Source organism: Neofelis nebulosa, chromosome 1 (genome assembly GCF_028018385.1).
Source record: "Neofelis nebulosa isolate mNeoNeb1 chromosome 1, mNeoNeb1.pri, whole genome shotgun sequence".
NCBI classification, from domain to species: Eukaryota; Metazoa; Chordata; class Mammalia; order Carnivora; family Felidae; genus Neofelis; species Neofelis nebulosa.
Window position 1 is genome coordinate 224,106,201 of NC_080782.1, and position 18,046 is coordinate 224,124,246.

The window sequence follows — 18,046 nt, forward strand, 5'->3', positions numbered from 1 at the left end:
TTAAATGTACATTTATTTTTATGAGGTACATTTCCATGGTTCCAAATTCGACATACTACAAAAAAACATATGCCCAGAGAAGTCTTGTATCCATTCCTGCATTTCTCACCCCGACCCTCTAATGATAATCATTTCCATTGGTGTCTTTTTCTTTTTCTTTTCTTTTTTTAATCCTTCTTGGGATTTTTAAGCAAATGCAAGCATATACAAAAATACCTTCTAACTTATTACACAAAAGGTAGCCTACCAGAGACATTGCTCTATACCATTCTATATCTTGCTTTCTTTCACTTATCAACACATCCTACAACTCTTTCCATATCAGTACATAGAGACCTTCCTTGTCTGTTTCCACAGTGGCAGGCCATCCCATCATTGTCAAACCAGGCCCCCTCTGCTGCACATCACAACTGGGTCCTTTTTTGGCTGTTACAAGTAATGCAACAATAAAAACCTCACACGTGTCATTTCATACATGTGGTGATGCACCCATGGGATGGAATCACAGGAATACAACTGCAAGGTCATATATTTTAGAGTATTTGCCAGTGTCAAAATGAAAATTTTAGACATAAATCTGATTGTCACTTCCCTTGCTTAAAGGCCCCCCAAAATTCCCAGTACTGATGAAAATGAAAACCACTGAGAGCCACAAGACCCTCCCTAATCTGTCCTTTGTCTGCTTCTTCAATATCACCCACATCTTTCCCTCTCTTGCACTACGGACTAAGCACACGGGCCTTCTTTCATTAATCTCAAAAAATTCTATAGCTTTTGCAAGATGTGCAATTTCTCTTTGTAGTTGATTTGCATTATATTTGTACTATATTGTCAAATATGTATAAAAATGCAGTCATCAGCTGGAGACCTGACAAAGGAGCTGATCCCGAAGGGGAGAATCAATGCTCATGTTTAATGGAGCTGGATATTTGAGTGGGTTTCATAAGCCGTCATTTGATAAGTAAACATTTCTAGGTTATGATGACTCTTACTCTCCTACTCAACTTCAAACCTCAGGAATTCAGATCATGAAGACTGAGATAATGAGGATGCTCTATCCTTCTGTAGCTGTGTGACTGTGGTCCCAGACACGTAAAGCCTAAACTCATAGAGGAACGCAACATGGCTGGGAAAGAGGACTGGGCTGGATGTTACAAGCGCTGCGTTTTGCTGCAGATTCTGCTGCAAAGCTGTCAGGTCCTCAGCAAGCCACTCCACCCTTCCCTGCCTCATTTTACGTGTACGAGAAGGAAGGAAATGGAATTAATTCATCATCATTATTGTCACCCTTTTCACTCCCTAGGGATTCTTTTCATTAACCCCACCCCCTCATTTTCATAATGTATTGAGAAATTTTGTCTACTAAAAATTATGTTAGCAATGTAATTATGTTGCCATGTTCGTAGTTCATTGTTAACATGTTCATATTCATTGTTAATTTATCAAGGATACATAGAGTTTTCAATTCCGCTTGGCATTAAGTAATCAACTGACATTAGTTGAGTTGATATAATACTTTCCAAAGCAAAGAAACTTCATATTTTAATTTGCCTCAATGGCTTTACCTTGTTTAATCCCTAAGAATTAGGAGGCTGCAGATTGGGAATCTCTGGCCCCTAATGACAATAAGTTTCCTTACAAGTCAGGGGTCAATGTTAAATATATGATCATTGAGTGCAGAGATTTTTTTTTTTTAAACGTTTATTTATTTTTGAGACAGAGAGAGACAGAGCATGAACGGGGGAGGGCCAGAGAGAGAGGGAGACACAGAATCGGAAACAGGCTCCAGGCTCTGAGCTGTCAGCACAGAGTCCGACGCGGGGCTCGAACTCACGGACCGTGAGATCATGACCTGAGTCGAAGTCAGATGCTTAACTGACTGAGCCACCCAGGCGCCCCACATGCAGAGATGTTTTTAGATGGTACCTCACAGAACCCTGGGGCTCAGCAGAGTGGCTCAGAACAGAAACAAGGGTGGAGAAGGACAAGGTGAAGCAAGGGGTCTAAAGGTCTCCAAACCTATTTTATTTGGAGTAGCCCCACTTTTTTCTGTTACATATTGGGTTCTAAGACTTTGTTTGAAGAATGGGTTTTAACTATTAAAAACAGTTTGAGAAATATGACAATCAAACTTTATTGCATACATGAGGATAATGAAGCCTAGAAAATGTAAATAAAATTTGCCCAAGGTTACAGAGCTAATTAATGGCAAAGTATTCATTCAGTCAGTCCACAAATATTTATTGAACACAGTGGAAATAAAAATTATAAACATGAAATTTTGATTCAGGCTTGGTCTAAAAGCAATCTGTGGGTCACCATGGTGTTTGATCAGAAGCATCAGGATGAGGGGCGCCTGGGTGGCTTAGGCAGTTGAGCATACAACTCTTGATTTCAGCTCAGGTCACGATCTCACGGTTTCGTGAGTTCGAGCCCTGCATCGGGCTATGCACTGACAGAGCAGAGTCTGCTTGGGATATTTTTCTCTCCCTCTCTCTCTGCCCTTCACCCGCTCTCACACTCACTCTCTCTCTCTCTCTCTCAGAATAAATAGACATTAAAAAAAAGAAGCATCAGGAGGAGTTTATTTTCATAAACTGACAGAGAATTGACATTACTGTATGTTATAACTATGTATGTTACTGCATGTTACTACTGTTCAGTAAGACAAGGAAGAAAGGGCAGGAAAGTATCTGCATTCTGGCAACCAAAGGACTACAGTGAAGAAAGAGCCCTCTTAGGAGACAGGCCAGGCAGGGTAAAGGTCTTACTTCACTTTGTATCCACAGTTTATATCAAAGAGCCCCTGTGCCTGATTGTCACGCTACTGCTCTTTGGTGTTTATACAAGACGAGCCGAGAGCCCTGCCTCCTCAAGAGTATCTGAGGTTTTTGTTTTAGTTCCCAGATGAAGCATGTGATTACCACTAAACTTGGAAAAACCTGAGGCTATGGGAAATGTGTTCATTTAATCTATACAATACGTTTGTAAAAGTCAATTGGTTGAGTTTGTCCAACTTAAACTAATTCACTGGCTTTCTGATAACTTACCCGTGCCTGGGTACTGGATATGTTCTAGCTGTGGTTCTAGCTTTCTCCTTGCAGAGTATTTGAAATAAAGGGTGTCTTCAGTAGATTAGGATACAAATATAACACAAAGCCTCATTCTTAGCGCTCAAGAGCCAGGCACTCTTCTAGACATTGAGGACAGAGCAATGAACACGTGAGAAAAGTCTGCTTCTGTAGACCAGCATGGGTTCTCATGATTATTTCAGGCCCAACACTGTTACTGCTACACTGTGCAAAGTTGAAGATTCATTCTACTGTCTTGCAAATACTTGCCATAACAGAGTGGCTTAGATCACTTCCACATTATTTATTCATTTATTTAACAAATATTTATTGAGTAGCTTCTGTTACCAGACTCTCTGTGCTAAGTGCTGGGCATCCTGAAATGAATTAGTTCTCAAGGTGCTCACGCACCTATGGGAGCATAGACTGGTAAACAAATCTCAAACCAGCATAATCACAACAGTGGAAGAGGAACAAGGTATAGATGAACCATACAGCATCACTCCCTCTGGCCTGATTTCCAAACTCAGATTTCAAAGGTTAACAGAAGCTCCCCGGGCAAATCAAGGATGGTAAGAATGGGAATGGCATACGGAAAGAGGCAGAGACCAGAGCATGTGCATATCCTGAGAACCATGTGCTATTTGGAACCAAAGGAGTCTGAAGTACAAGGCAGACAGGCGGCAGGAAATTGAGAGCATCTTTATCTAATGGTTTCTGTTTCCTCTGTGAGTTAAGAGAGACAGCATTTTTTGAGAATAAAGAAGGCAGAGACTGGTTAGGAAGTTTGAAAGGAAATTTATTTACTTATTTAAAATTTTTTGTGTTCATTTATTTATTGAGAGAGAGAGAAGGAAAGAAAGAAATCTCAAGCAGGTTCTGGGCTGACAGCGCAGAGCCTGACATGGGGCTCGAAATCATGAGCTGTGAAATCACGACCTATGCCGAAACCAAGAGTAGGACGCTTAACTGACTGAGCCCCCCAGGCGCTCCTTGAAAGGAGGTTTAAAAGAGCTGCTGAATTGTTCATAAAATAGAAAGGATTGGGGGGAGGAACCTTAAAGGCCAGGAAAAAATGTAGGCACTGATATGTACTGATACGAGAAGACCTGTAAGATATATCATTTAGTGACTAAAAGGTAAGATGCAGAACAATGTGTGCTAATTTAACTTTTCTGTAACACGTAGTAGGAAATTGAAAAATATTTCCTCTGTGCATAAAATATCTTGGGAAGAAAGCATGAGAAAGCAATAATTGTGGTTGCCCACAGGGAGAGAAGCCAGATGGCCAGGGTGCAAGGTGATGGGACACACTCTGCACTGTATACTTTTGAATTTTGAACCACAGAATGTATTATTTATTTAAAAATTAAATTAAAAGTGAAATCAGTTGGGGCGCCTGGGTGGCTCAGTCGGTTAAGCATCCAACTTCGGCTCAGGTCATGATCTCACAGTTCGTGAGTTCGAACCCCGCAATGGGCCTCTGTGCTGACAGCTCGGAGCCTGGAGCCTGCTTCAGATTCTGTGTCTCCCCCTCTCTCTGTCCCTCCCCTGCTTGTGCACGCTCTCTCTCTCTCAAAAATAAATAAACATTTAAAAAAAAAGTGAAATCTCTTAAAATGTCTTTAGGAGATAAAGAAGAATAATTTCTGAGGGCAATGGAAGATAAAACTAAATTTTGGCCTCATGGCTATGTTTCTCTGGAAACCTGTGCTTAAGCTAACTTGGGGAACTGCAAATGGAAATAATCATTTTCATTAGCGTTCCTATTCAGGAAAGATGAGTTGGGTAAGTCACAGGTATCAGGGCTTCAAAGTACAGAAAAACCTGACCAAGTTTGCTGGGCTGGCCTCTTACTCTCAGGGTCTCCAACCACAGCTTCTTCAGCATACGAGCAACACTGCTTTGGTTACATCAAAGCAACACCTAAAAAGGATTCCAATTCCTTTGTCCTGCTGGTTAGGGTAAAACCCAATGGGTACAAAGTGAGTTAACATAGAACTCTGCCCTTCAGGACCTGGGAAGTTAAAAGGACTTGTATTTGTTACTTAATACATAAACACATAATGAACAAAACTGACTTTTGTCTGTGGATTGTCGAATCACGTTGTCTTAGACACATACCCTTTTATCTCTAACCAAATTATAAAGGAACGTTCTGGCTGCTCAACAATGAGCCTGTGAAGTACTGGCTGAGTCCAGACAATGTCAGGCAATGGCGATACAAGGAGGGCCAAACCACAGTCCGTGGGGTCTGGGACCACACAAGGGAGTGAAGGAGAGAGACACAAAGTGCACTTTAGGGGCATCTGGGTGGCTCAGTCAGTTAAGCATCCTACTCTTGGTTTTGGCTTGGGTCATGATCACGTGGTTTGTGGGTTCAAGCCCCGCATCTGGCTCTGTATTGACAGCGTGGGAGCCTGCTCGGGATTCTCTGTCTCCTCTCTCTCTCTCTCTGCCCCTCCCCTGCTCGCGTGCTCTCCCTCTCTCTCTTTCGAAGATAAATAAACTTAAAAAATGATGGAAAAGAATTTCGTTTTTTTAAAAAAAGAGCACTTCGGAATAAAATGTAACACTGCCTGGAAGGAATTAGGGAAGGGCTTCATTGAGGGTAAGAGATGCAACCCAAGTCCTAAATGAGTTGAAGTCGAAGGAGGATGAGAAGGACATTTCAGGCAAAGAGAGCAGAGTGTGAGAGGCAGCAGAGCTCAGAATAACACGATGTGTTCTTGGGACACCAAGCAGCGTGATTTGAGTATGGCATCAGATGCTTCTTGGGGAGTGGCAAGCTTCAGGGCTGGAAAGGCAGGTTTGAACAGGGTTATGAAGTGCCTTACGGGCCAGGCTGACAAGTTTAGACTTTGTCATGTGAGTAAACTACCTTGTTCTCAGTCGACATGCTGAGAGGTCAGTGTTTCGCCATTAACGCCTAACCATCCTTCTGTTGGCTTCTAGATTCTTGTTCGAGGTAGAATAAGGATGTGGAAGACAGGTTTGTAAACTTAGTGTTACCTTCCCCATTCTTCCTTTTTATTCTTCTCCCACAACTAACCAAGTATCCAAGTCTGTCACTATTCTGTCATTTTCTTTGTTGTTTCTCAGATCAATGATTCAGTAAGTGTTTACCCATGACAAGTACTGGGCTAAAGGCCTTATATACATCGTCTTATTCAATCCTCAAAATAGTCCTATGAGGTCATGTTCTAGTCAGGGTTCTTGAGAGCAAATGGCAGGTAACTTAAACAGAAGAGGAATTAACTGGAAAGGTGTTGGGCAACTCACACAGCCCATAGGAAGGTAGAGGACTGGGTTCAGGGCGGAGCCAAGGGAAGAAGCAGAGCACGAAACTGAGATCCTACCTCAGCAACAATTTCTGAGGACGTGTTCCACCATGTCTCTGGATTCTTCTTCTTTTCTTAAAGTAAGCTCCCTGCCCACTGTGAGGCTTGAACTCACAACCCTGAGATCAAGAGTCACATGCTTTAGGGGCGCCTGGGTGGCTCAGTCGGTTGAGCGTCCAACTGCGGCTCAGGTCGTGATCTCGTGGCTCATAAGTTCGAGCCCCGCGTCGGGCTCTGTGCCGACAGCTCGAAGCCTGGAGCCTGCTTCCGATTCTGTGTCTCCTTCTCTCTCTGCCCCTTCCCTGCTCATGCTCTGTCTCTCTCTCTCTCAAAAATAAATAAACATTAAAAAAAAATTAAAAAAAAAAAGTCACATGCTCTAACGACTGAGCCAGCCAGGTACCACACTTCTGGATTCTAATCTTAGCACGGAGAGCTCAAAGATTCTCAAACCGACTGCAGTGTCTTTGCATCACTATTCCACTGTACAGACAGGCGGGTGGGCACCAACTGGTCCTACTCAGAGCACGTGCCGATCGATGCCCTAGATGCAAGGGCCTGGTGGGAGAAGCAGGTTCCCCTGCATGTCTTCCCCCTACATTGGGATTCACTCAGATTCGCTTAGGAAGGACGTTCAAATACTGGACAGCAAAAACAACAAGCACCCGCAAGTGCATTTTCCAGATAAAGGAACAGACCCGGAGCAGGTAGGTTAGTTACCCAAGTAACACAGCCAGTCAGTGGAGCCAGGATCGGTGCCCAAATCAGTTTTGTCTGCAAGGCCCACGCTATTATGCAACCTACTGCATCGCCTTCTCTAAGCCATTCCAACTCTATTTCACAGCCCACACGGCAGTCCAGGCGCCCATCACCTCGTTTGCATTACCGCCTCCTACCTGGTCTCCCTGATTTGTGCTTTCCCATCTCAGTTCATTCTCTACAGAGTTGCTAAGACAATATTTTTTGAGTGCCAACTACATCATGTCAGCCTCTTGTTTGAAAACCTGTGACTCACCCCTTCAAGAGCCTTTCCTGACTAATATCATTCCATACTGATCACTCCCTCAGTAATCAGTCAAATAATGCTGCCGCAGTGCTATCACAGATGTATAATTTATACTACACTATCATATACTTATTCATGGTCTCTAGCTGTTACATTTATATGTGACTTCACTTAGGTCACAGAGCCTCTCTTCTGCTGCTTTTATGACCCTAATGACAGATACTAGCATCTACTACGGCAAATGTCTTTTCATTTTTGAATCCCAGCGTCCTCCAGAATACTTGCATTACTATAATCAATGTTATTATTTGCAGACCACTTATCATTTGTGAATTCATTATTAGCTTCCCTGAAATTTTGCAAGGCCTTCTTACGTTTCTCAGCGACACGTGTTTGTGCCCTACCAAAAGTAAGTGTGTTAAAAACAATTGCCGATAAGGACGATCATTCCACTTCCTTTTTTAGAAATGTTCAATTCTTTGCTCCACCCCTTAGAGATACTAGGAGTTGAGGAAAGGTAAAAGATGGTATTCTTTTTTTGGAGCTGTAAGGTGAAAGGAAATACTATTTAGAGCAAGCTTTCCCTTTTTTGGTTAGGAATAATAAAATTATCACAGCATGGAACATAACATGGAAGTAGGTAATCTGGTTGGCCAGGTTTCCAGCTTGAGGTTCATATAGGAAAGCCTGTTGTCTGGTGCCTGAACTGCCTTCATAGTTAGAGGGTGCTTTTGGAAACTAGAAACGACTTGGACACTCAAGGACCTCTAGATTCCCTCTCAACCAGGACCAAGAAGGCCAAGAACCAGAGTGACTCAGGCATTTCGCCTTCCATTTCTTGTGCTCCTGGCTCCATTCACTTTTTTTGAGGATCTGTCTCTTTCTTGAGGTTAGACATCAGAGGAGGTCACACCTCCACACAGAGCACATAACTAGGTCATCAACAGATGGTGATCAATTTCTAGTAGAATTAACAAAACTCAGAATTTATTTAAAGGATACGCATATATGCTCTGGTCATTTTATAAATGTCAAAAGTAAGGATTACAAAAAAGAGGGTTTCTGTACTCAAGAACTTAACTGTCTATTGGGGGGAGATAAATCTATCAAACAAGTAATCCATGAACAATGAGTAAGGCAATAAATTTAGTTTGTACTGGGTATAAGAATGGTACACAGAAGGACTTAATCCACTGTTTGGGAAGAGGGAGCCTGAAAGATCTTACAGAGGGTGAAATGCTTGGTCTGGAGTTGAGAGCAGAGTAGGAGCTTGCCAGACAGATCAAATGGGGAAAGAATATTTCAGAAAGAGAAAAGAGAGCTATACCATGGGATGAAAGGCCTAGAGAATCGTAAGTAATTTGGATTCTGAAGATGCTTATTCTGCATCCATTCTCTTCTTCCCTCCAAATTTCCCAGCCATGGGTTGAATATAATTGACCTTATTCCCAGCTCCAAGGATGGGTCTTGATCGGCCTTAGGCAGTCAGTGGAATCCATTCTTTTGTTGTAGCTGGTTCTCAGAGAAGTGTGTCATCCAAGCCTAAGCAAATCAGCCATGGCATTCCTCAGAGATGTTAGGTCAGGGCTGGATATGTCCAAACAGAAAGAAGTCCAGGATTTTGGTTTGATGGTTAGGAGAAGAGATGCATTCACATGGAAGAAAAAGCATGTAAACCTGAGAGCTACTGGTTTCTATTTTGCTACCTCAAGGAGAGCCAACCAGAGGATAAGGATGTCGCATAGAGTGAGGGGGATGCCACAGAAATGGAGCCAATGAGCTGACCAACCTCTGACCAGGTAAGTGGAAGTGGGTATTCCCTTCATGGTTTAAAAGATCAGGTAGAATTTCATGTTACTCACAACTAAAAGCATTTTACCTGATGCAGTGTCACTGGAGGTGAGGTTGAGGGGGTAGAAAGTGGGAAATGGATTGCAGAGGTAGGCATGAGCCAGATGATGAGTCTAGTTTCAATTCTAGAGACACAGAAAGCTCTTAGAGGGTGTAGGCTATGCTAGGAAGTAAAACGAGTTTTAGAAAGATTGCTCTAGCAGCAGTGAGAAGGATGGCTTGGAGAGAGCAAGGCGGGGGCAGTGAGGCCAGTGGCAGAACGGCACCACATTGTCACGGTGTTCATCATTCCACTCAGGGGTGCAGCTTTTAGCTCCGTTTTGCACCAACCTCAAAAGAGAATCAGCTTTTTGAAAATACTTAATCTGTGAACAGACGATAAAGGATATAGATTCTTTAGGATTTCATACCCTGGAAATAAAAATGTATGTTTGAGAAGCCCACAGAACACTTCAAGGGATTCAACGTAGTGATCAAAGTTTGGGTTATACTGTTAGAGCTATCATTGATATCTTGGCCTCTTTCTGTTTCTTTTCAGGACTTTGAATTTGTTCTATCCTCCCTCGTTACTCATTTTATTTATTTGTCAATACAGTCTTTTTCCCTATTGCTTGAGGTTTTTTTGTTGGTTTCTCCCTTCCACTGAAACAGAAAGGCAGTTCAAGAGAAAGGCTAATGTTGATTTGGTTAGCACAAAAGCCCTTTCCCCATGGTATCTTATCTGATTCCAACTAATTTTACTCAAGAGGAGGCATCTTTGGTAACAAACCCTTGTCCCAATCTCTCTGGCCTCCAGTATTAGCTGCCATGTAAATTGCGTTGATAGGAAAAACATGCTTCTAGGATCCATTTTACCAGAAGCTGTTCTGCAAAGACATTAAGATTCAATTAATCTTTCTACTTACTTGTCATTACTGAGCTCCCTCTTCATGCTTTGCACTGGGCTTGATACCAGGGGGTAGTTCAACAGAAGAGGAAAGCTGTCTCCCCTTAAAAAGGGCTTATGGTATAGATACTGAGGATGGGGAAATGCTTTTCCTAAAACCATGTCAATGAGGCCTAAGCATATACTACAGGTGGCTCGTCTGGAAGATGGCTGCATTGCGTTGATCCTTGAGGTGTATGAGAAACTTTTAAAAGTATCATCAGATAGCCAAAGAGTGTCAGATACAATTCTGCCAGGACTCCAGTGACAACATTAGAATTTTGGTCATTAACCATGCCCTTCCATCAAGGTCTTTGAGATACAGATGATCTCATTCTTTGTTTACAGAATCATTTATTTCCCTCGTGTATATAATTTTAGGTGGAAAATGGAACCCAAAACAGGCACATGTAGAAAAAAATGTGGTATCCCCCCAAAGTTGCCACAAAATACAAAATGTCCATTCCTCAGTAAAGTAACTGTAGTTATGTATGGGAGTTAGAGACCAATTCCTTCCACATGGATTAATCATTTTGCCTAGATGGCAATATATTTCACCCCTCCTCCCATCTCATTATTTTGTATGGGTAACATTCATTCCTCATAGGTCCCACTTAATTCCTTCATACATTCTATTTAACATTATTTGTGCAAAAGATTTAGAGCAGAACCAACTACATCAGCAGAACCTGAGCATAGTCCTGACCTTTACTTTAAAACCAAAAGCTTCTCACACCAACTCCTCTACCTGTTCACTGTGCTCAGAGCCAGTGGCCCTCCAATAATGAAATCAAGACATGGGTCAAATTGAGCTCTGTCCTTAAATGCACAAGAGTCATATTTAGTACCTAGCTTATTCCCTGGAACACAGCGGGCACCAATTTTCTAGAAGAAAGAATGAAGGAAGATAGTGTCTATGGAATCGTGAGCAGGTCTGAGTTCCTGAAGCTGAACCAAGGATTCTAATAGATTTAAGACATTTGAATGGTAAACTGAGGAATTTATGTTTTCATTTATGCCTGCATCCAACAAACATTAAAAAAAATTTTTTTTTTCAATATATGAAGTTTATTGTCAAATTGGTTTCCATACAACACCCAGTGCTCATCCCAAAAGGTGCCCTCCTCACTACCCATCACCCACCCTCCACTCCCTCCCACCCCCCATCAACCCTCAGTTTGTTCTCAGTTTTTAACAGTCTCTTATGCTTTGGCTCTCTCCCACTCTAACCTCTTTTTTTTTTTTTTTTTTTTCCTTCCTCTCCCCCATGGGTTTCTGTTAAGTTTCTCAGGATCCACATAAGAGTGAAACCATATGGTATCTGTCTTTCTCTGTATGGCTTATTTCACTTAGCATCACACTCTCCAGTTCCATCCATGTTGCTACAAAAGGCCATATTTCATTCTTTCTCATTGCCACGTAGTATTCCATTGTGTATATAAACCACAATTTCTTTTTTTTATTAAAAAAAAATTTTTTTTTAATGTTTATTTATTTTTGAGACAGAGAGAGACAGAGCATGAACGGGGGAGGGGCAGAGAGAGAGAGAGGGAGACACAGAATTGGAAGCAGGCTCCAGGCTCTGAGCCATTAGCCCAGAGCCCGACGCGGGGCTCAAACTCACGGACCGCGAGATCGTGACCTGAGCTGAAGTCGGACCCTTAACCGACTGAGCCACCCAGGTGCCCCTAAACCACAATTTCTTTATCCATTCATCAGTTGATGGACATTTAGGCTTTTCCCATAATTTGGCTATTGTTGAGAGTGCTGCTATAAACATTGGGGTACAAGTGCCCCTATGCATCAGTACTCCTGTATCCCTTGGGTAAATTCCTAGCAGTGCTACTGCTGGGTCATAGGGTAAGTCTATTTTTAATTTTCTGAGGAACCTCCACACTGCTTTCCAGAGCGGCTGCACCAATTTGCATTCCCACCAACAGTGCAAGAGGGTTCCCGTTTCTCCACATCCTCTCCAGCATCTATAGTCTCCTGATTTGTTCATTTTGGCCACTCTGACTGGCGTGAGGTGATATCTGAGTGTGGTTTTGATTTGTATTTCCCTGATAAGGAGCGACGTTGAACATCTTTTCATGCGCCCCAACAAACATTTTTTTGAGAGCTACTTTGTTCTAGGAATAGTATACCCACTTCTTCTTGACAAAATGTACTTGAGATTCCTCTGCTCTTGGTTTGCTTAGGGGCAGATCATCAGTCACAGTCCCTGCCTCTCACTTCAGCTCAATTCAGGGCTTAGGGTATGGGTGGGTCTGCAGTGGCATGAATATTATTAATAAAGACAAAGCAAAGAAGGAACAGAAACATAAACCCCCTTCCTCCTTCTCTTTTTTTCTGCTACTATTTCACCTTGTCACCATTTCCCTAAGGCTGGTTTCTATTCTTACTTCATCCTACCCTGCCTTCCTAGTTCCTCTTCAGAAAATTCCAGAATTCATTTCCTCTGAAATATAGATGAACCTAACTGGTGGGAATTCATAATGGCGCAGCCACTTTAGAAGACAGATTGGCAGTTTCTTACAGAAATAAACATACTCTTCCCCATACAATCCAACAAATGGGCTGTTTGGTATTTACCCAAAGGAATTGGAAACTTATGTCCACACAAAAACCTGAACACAGATATTTATAGCAGTTTTATCTAAAATTGCGGAAAAGTGGAAATATCCAAGATGGCCTTCAGCAGGTGAATGGATAAACAAAACAATGATACCTACAGACAATGGAATATTACTCAGCACTACAAACAAATGAGCTATCAATCCATGAAAGGGCATCGGTGACACTTAAAAGCATGTTACTAAATGAAAGAAGCCAATCTGAAAAGTCTACACCCTGTGTAATCCCAACTATATGACATTCTGGAAAAGGCAAAACTATGGGGACAATAAAAAGATCGGTAATTGCCAGGGGCCTGGGAGAGAGGGACAAATAGGCAGAACACAGAGGATTTTTAGGGCAGTGTAATTATTCTATATGGTATTATTATCATGGATACATGTCATTGTACATTTGTCTAAACACATAGAACTCACAACTCAAAGAGTGAACCCTAGGGAAAACAATGGACTTCGGGTGGTAAAGATGTATCAGTGCAAGTGCACTGATTGTTACAAATGTACCAGTCTGGTGGGAGATGTGGATCATGGGGAAAACTATCCATGTGTGGGGGCAGGGGGTATATAGGAACTCTCTGTACACTTTCCAGTCAATTTTACTGTGAACCTAAGACTGCTCTTAAAAAAAAAAGTCTATTTAAAAAATATGTAGATACAGGGGCGCCTGGGTGGCTCAGTTGGTTAAGCATCCGACTTCGGCTCAGGTCATGATCTCACGGTCTGTGAGTTCGAGCCCTGCGTGGGGCTCTGTGCTGACAGCTCAGAGCCTGGAGTCTGCTTCAGATTCTGTGTCTCCCTCTCTCTCTGACCCTCCCCCATTCATGTTCTGTCTCTCTCTGTCTCAAAAATAAATAAACATTAAAAAAAAATTTAAAAAAATATGTAGATACAGATATAGATACCTAGATGAACCTTACTTAATACCTTTGTATACATGAAAACCTACTGTTAGCTCAAGCCCGCCCAGACTAGAGAGGAGTGAGAGGAAGATTAAGGGGAAAGCTTTGCAAAAGCCTCGTGCTTGATTCTGGCACAGGTGAGTAGGGCAAAAAGTCACAGGCAGTGAGTGTTCTGTTACTCAATGGACCACACATACAAAAAGGCATTAGTCTGATCAGAAACGACAGATGTTACCAGTGGAAGAACAAGCAGCTTGGCTAGTCTCTCATGCTGGGGAAGAAAAGGGAGGGGGAGATGTGCCCCATAGTTGGAGGCCCAGCCCTCTGTACCACTCATCACTTTTCCTGCACCCTTCCGTTGGATTCCTAGATCTGGGCTTCCCAGACTAGACTAGAAACAAGGATCACCTGCTTTAGAATCACCTGAAACTTTATAAAAATTCATATTCTCAGACCAAGCTCCTAGAAAACCAAATCCAGTTGATAGGGTCCAGGGCTCTGCATTTTCAAAAAGCTCCCAAGGCATTCTGATGGGCAGCCGGGCTTCAGTGCCACAGAACCTTGCTGCTGAGGAGACCCTTGTACCTGCTACCAGGAAGAGGAGAAATTGCATACTACGCCTTTCTCTTGGATACCAATTACTCACCAGTTGGCTTTACCATATTGGTATTACCATCTGCCTGTTTTGTGTATTCTCCCAAGGATCATCCCATCCCAGGAATTAGGGTAAGGTCCAGATTCCAGTCTTTCCATTACACTCTAATGGAAAAGAGTTAAATTCAGACTTGCCTTTCTTTCTACTCATTCATTTGACAAATACTTACAGCATTCCTCCTAATGGGCCAGCTATGACTCTAGGGGCTGGGAATACAACGATGAACAGGCAGGTAAGGTCCTTTCTCTCCTGGTGCTTCTCTTCTAGAAGATGGAGAACTAAGAAATAAATAAGAAACAAAGATTATTTGGGGCAGAAGTGAGGACTGGAAAACAACACAGCATGATATGACAGTCAGTGTTATAAGGAGGTGGGGTATGTTAGAGGTGGGAGGGTAAGACTCTTTAGACTGAAGCCTCAGTGGTGAGAGGCAAGTATCCAGGATGTAAACACTGCAAAGGCCACCATCAGGAAGAAGGTTGGTGTTTCTGGGATTTTCTAAGCCAGGGCTTAGAGAGTATCGAACAGGAGGAGAGGTGAGGTTGGAGAAGCATTATCCCAAATGCAATGGTAAGCCACTGACAGACTTGAAGCAGAGGAGTAATGTGACCTGGCTTATGTTTTAAAACACAATCCTCTGGTCACTGTGATAAAAATAGGTTAAATAAGTTAAGTTTGGGGTGGGTGAGGGAAGGGTTCAAGAGAAGAAGCAGGGAAAGCAGGTAGGTTACTGTGATAGTAGAGGCCAGAGCATATGGTGACTCGGACCGGGGTAGAGGTGATATGAGTGGGAAAATTCAAGACCTACTCTGGAGGCAGAGCTGATGAGTTTATGGTTTGGAAAGGAGTTGTGAGGAAAAGAGAAGAATCAAGGATGACTCTTAGGAACTCAGTTTTTAACCATTGAGTGAATGGTGTGGTAGATTTGAAGATACTGTTTGGGAATGCTTGGAACACCTATTAAATGGTTAATTGACAAAGTGGAGTGGCATTAGATATATGAGTTTGGAGTTGAGGAGCATAAGAATAGTATTTAAAACCATTGTGGTAGGCTGAATAATGGTCCCCCAAATATGTCCATGTCCTAATACCTGGAACCCTGAAGGACCTATTGTGCATGAAGGCACTTAAAATATGTCTTTTGTAGCTCTCACATAACACCCAAGGTAGGTATTATTATCTTCCACTTGATAGATTGGGAACCTGAGGCTCAGAGAAGTGGAATGCCTTGTTCCAGGTCCCCAGACTGGAAAATACCTGTCTCACTTTCTAGTGCCTTACAGAATTTCTGCAAAGATGGGAGGTGGTAAAGAGTTGCACTGTGTGCTTTGAGACAGGTCCTTGGCTGCCAAAAACCTGCATAAGAAATGCAGTTCTACGAGGTCTGTCATTTCTTTGCCCGGTTCTGGCATATTATTTTTCTAACCTCCAGAGCCCTTGCTAGCCCAGTCACACCACATGACCACTCTTCAGCTAGTTTGTTAACTCTGGGAGGGCTTAGTAGGGTCATCAAATAATGAACGACCCCACATGCCAGGCCCTGCGCCAGGCACCTAACATTCATTCAATAATCACAGTAACTCTCTCCATTGTCTCTGGAGCAAGCCAGAAAGGCTGAATTACTGGCGAATGGAAAGAAGACAGGGCCAGGAGTAGGGGAGGGAGACTGGTTTCAAGTCCGGGGGTGTGGTGGGGGCATAGCCCTAACTGGGAGCTAAAGTAACCCTGGGCTAGTAACTTAGTCATTTAAGAAAAACCAGTTAGATGATACTGCAGATGATCTCTAAACTCCCTCAAAAATGCGTATACGAGAGATTCTCTTCTTTCCCCACCCTCGGGCTCTACTATTATAGGAAACAATCTTAACCACCTGCTCAGCCCTGGGATGCTCTTCAATTTCCTCCTTAGAGATCAGTCCGGGCCGCGACTCAGTTAATTGCCTGGGTCGGTGCCGGGCTCCCCAGTTCAGGAGCGCTGAGAAGTGGGCAATAGGTTATTCCAGAAGGGAGACGAGGCTCCGAAAAACTACAACTCCCAGGAGCCCTTGGGGGTGCCACTCGGCAGCCTGGGCCTGGTGCATGCTGGGAGCAGTAAATGGCCTCCCGTCGCGGCAGGCTCATTGTTATGGAAGCTCAGAACAGGTAACCCTTACGCACGCCCAGTCACGTCCCAACTAGTTCAGCTTCTTTCCTTCCTGCAAGCTTCTTCTCTTTCCGGCCTCGTCCAGGCCCACTTTTCCCCGCTCCACTCCGCCCCCTTTTTATAAATTTTGGAGGGGGCGGGGCCTCTGGCAAGCGCGTTCCCGGGGGGGTCTACACGCCGCGTTCACGGGAGATTAGAAAGGGAGGGGACTACAGACTGGAGGTGGAAGGTGGCGAGTCTAGGAGACCGCAGATAATGGAAGGCGCATGCGTTCCAGGGGCGGTGCTGCGAGGCTTCGGGAATTCAGTAGGGGCGGGGCGGAAATGGGCTGGTGGGCTGGCGCACGCGTATTGGGCCGCCAACGTCCCGCCTCCTTTTTTAGGTTTCCTCACCTCCTCCACCACTCTTCCGGAAGTGCCGCCGCCCTCGCGCCCACCAGCGGCCACCCCCTGCGGCAGGCCCCGCCCCCTACCGGCTCCGCCCCCCAGCTCTCCGCCCCCTCCTCCGGTGGTGGCGCCGGCTTGCAACCCGGATCGTGGTGGTTTCGGTGCCCGAAGCCGGGAGCGCGGAGTCGTTCCCGGAGCGCGGCCAGGCTATGGTCGCGGGTCCCCGGCGTCCCGCTCCGGCCAACCAGAGTCCCTGTCTCAGCTTGTGCCCGTGCCTGAGCGGTCTCCTCAGCCCAGCTCCGCGGTGCGGTTGGCGGCGGCGGCGCCCGGCGCGCCCCCTCCTCCGATGGCGGCGGAGATCCAGCCCAAGCCGCTGACCCGCAAGCCCATCCTGCTGCAGCGGGTCGAGGGGTCCCAGGAGGTGGTGAATATGGCCGTGATCGTGCCCAAGGAGGAGGGCGTCATCAGCGTCTCGGAGGACAGGTACGGACCGCCGCCCCTCGGCCGCTAGGAGGGGCGGGACGGGCCGGCGGTCCCGGAGCCCGCGTCCCGGGCTGTGCCTTCACATCGGTGCAAGTGTAGACATACTCCCCCAAGTTTTTATTATAATGGGCATCTTGGTGATGCTGGTGTCCAGCTGCGCGCCGCCGCCGCTGCGTGGCTCTGGGAAGCGGAGACCAGACAGCCGCTTGCGCTCTGGCCTTGCCCGGGGCTGGTGGCGCAGGCCGGGCCAGGGTGGCCCTTGGACTAACGGTGCGCCGGCCACTGGACCTTGGTCCAGCCCTAAGGACAGAAGGGGGAGAGGGAGGAGCCGCCCAGCCCTGCAGGAGTGTGCGTGGGGAGGATGCTCCGGAGCCTTTGCTAGATAACTAAGGGTTTTTGAGTACTCTGATACAGTTCTTAAGGGCTCCAGACTGAGAAAGTAAATGCCACTCCCTTCTCCCGGACAGCCCCGCTGAATCCAGATCTCCCATACATCTTACACTGAACTCAATGAATATTGCAAGTTGTGAAAAGAGTATAACTTTGGGCTTCTGAACGAAAGGAGAGGTGCCTTCTCTTCTTTGGTCTCCTTATTTCTTCGAGCTCAAGGGGAAGCGCCTAGAACTAACTTGCAAGGGACCACTGCTGCAAATA

General features: G+C 44.6%; 1 protein-coding gene and 2 long non-coding RNA genes across 4 annotated transcripts in view; 1 reads left to right on the top strand and 2 right to left on the bottom strand.

Annotated features, from left to right (window-relative positions):
* Positions 1-16,856, bottom strand: part of LOC131486334 (uncharacterized) — a 78,829-nt gene extending 61,973 nt beyond the window's left edge. For both annotated transcript variants that reach the window (XR_009249287.1, XR_009249288.1), the window contains exons 1-2: positions 16,252-16,856; positions 14,551-14,659 (exon numbers count right to left, since the gene is read on the bottom strand). This is a non-coding gene — a long non-coding RNA (uncharacterized LOC131486334). The remainder of the gene's footprint in view (positions 1-14,550; positions 14,660-16,251) is intronic.
* On the bottom strand, positions 5,590-6,774 carry LOC131486358 (uncharacterized). Its single transcript, XR_009249291.1, has 2 exons — positions 5,953-6,774; positions 5,590-5,868 (listed from the first exon to the last, which is right to left on the bottom strand). It is a non-coding gene; the product is annotated as an uncharacterized LOC131486358 (long non-coding RNA).
* The window catches only part of WDFY2 (WD repeat and FYVE domain containing 2), a 175,874-nt gene continuing 174,289 nt past the window's right edge, over positions 16,462-18,046 (top strand). The window contains exons 1-2 of the mRNA XM_058686378.1: positions 16,462-16,522; positions 16,906-17,392. Of these exons, the coding sequence (XP_058542361.1) occupies positions 17,256-17,392 (137 nt within the window). The 5' untranslated portion in view covers positions 16,462-16,522; positions 16,906-17,255. The remainder of the gene's footprint in view (positions 16,523-16,905; positions 17,393-18,046) is intronic.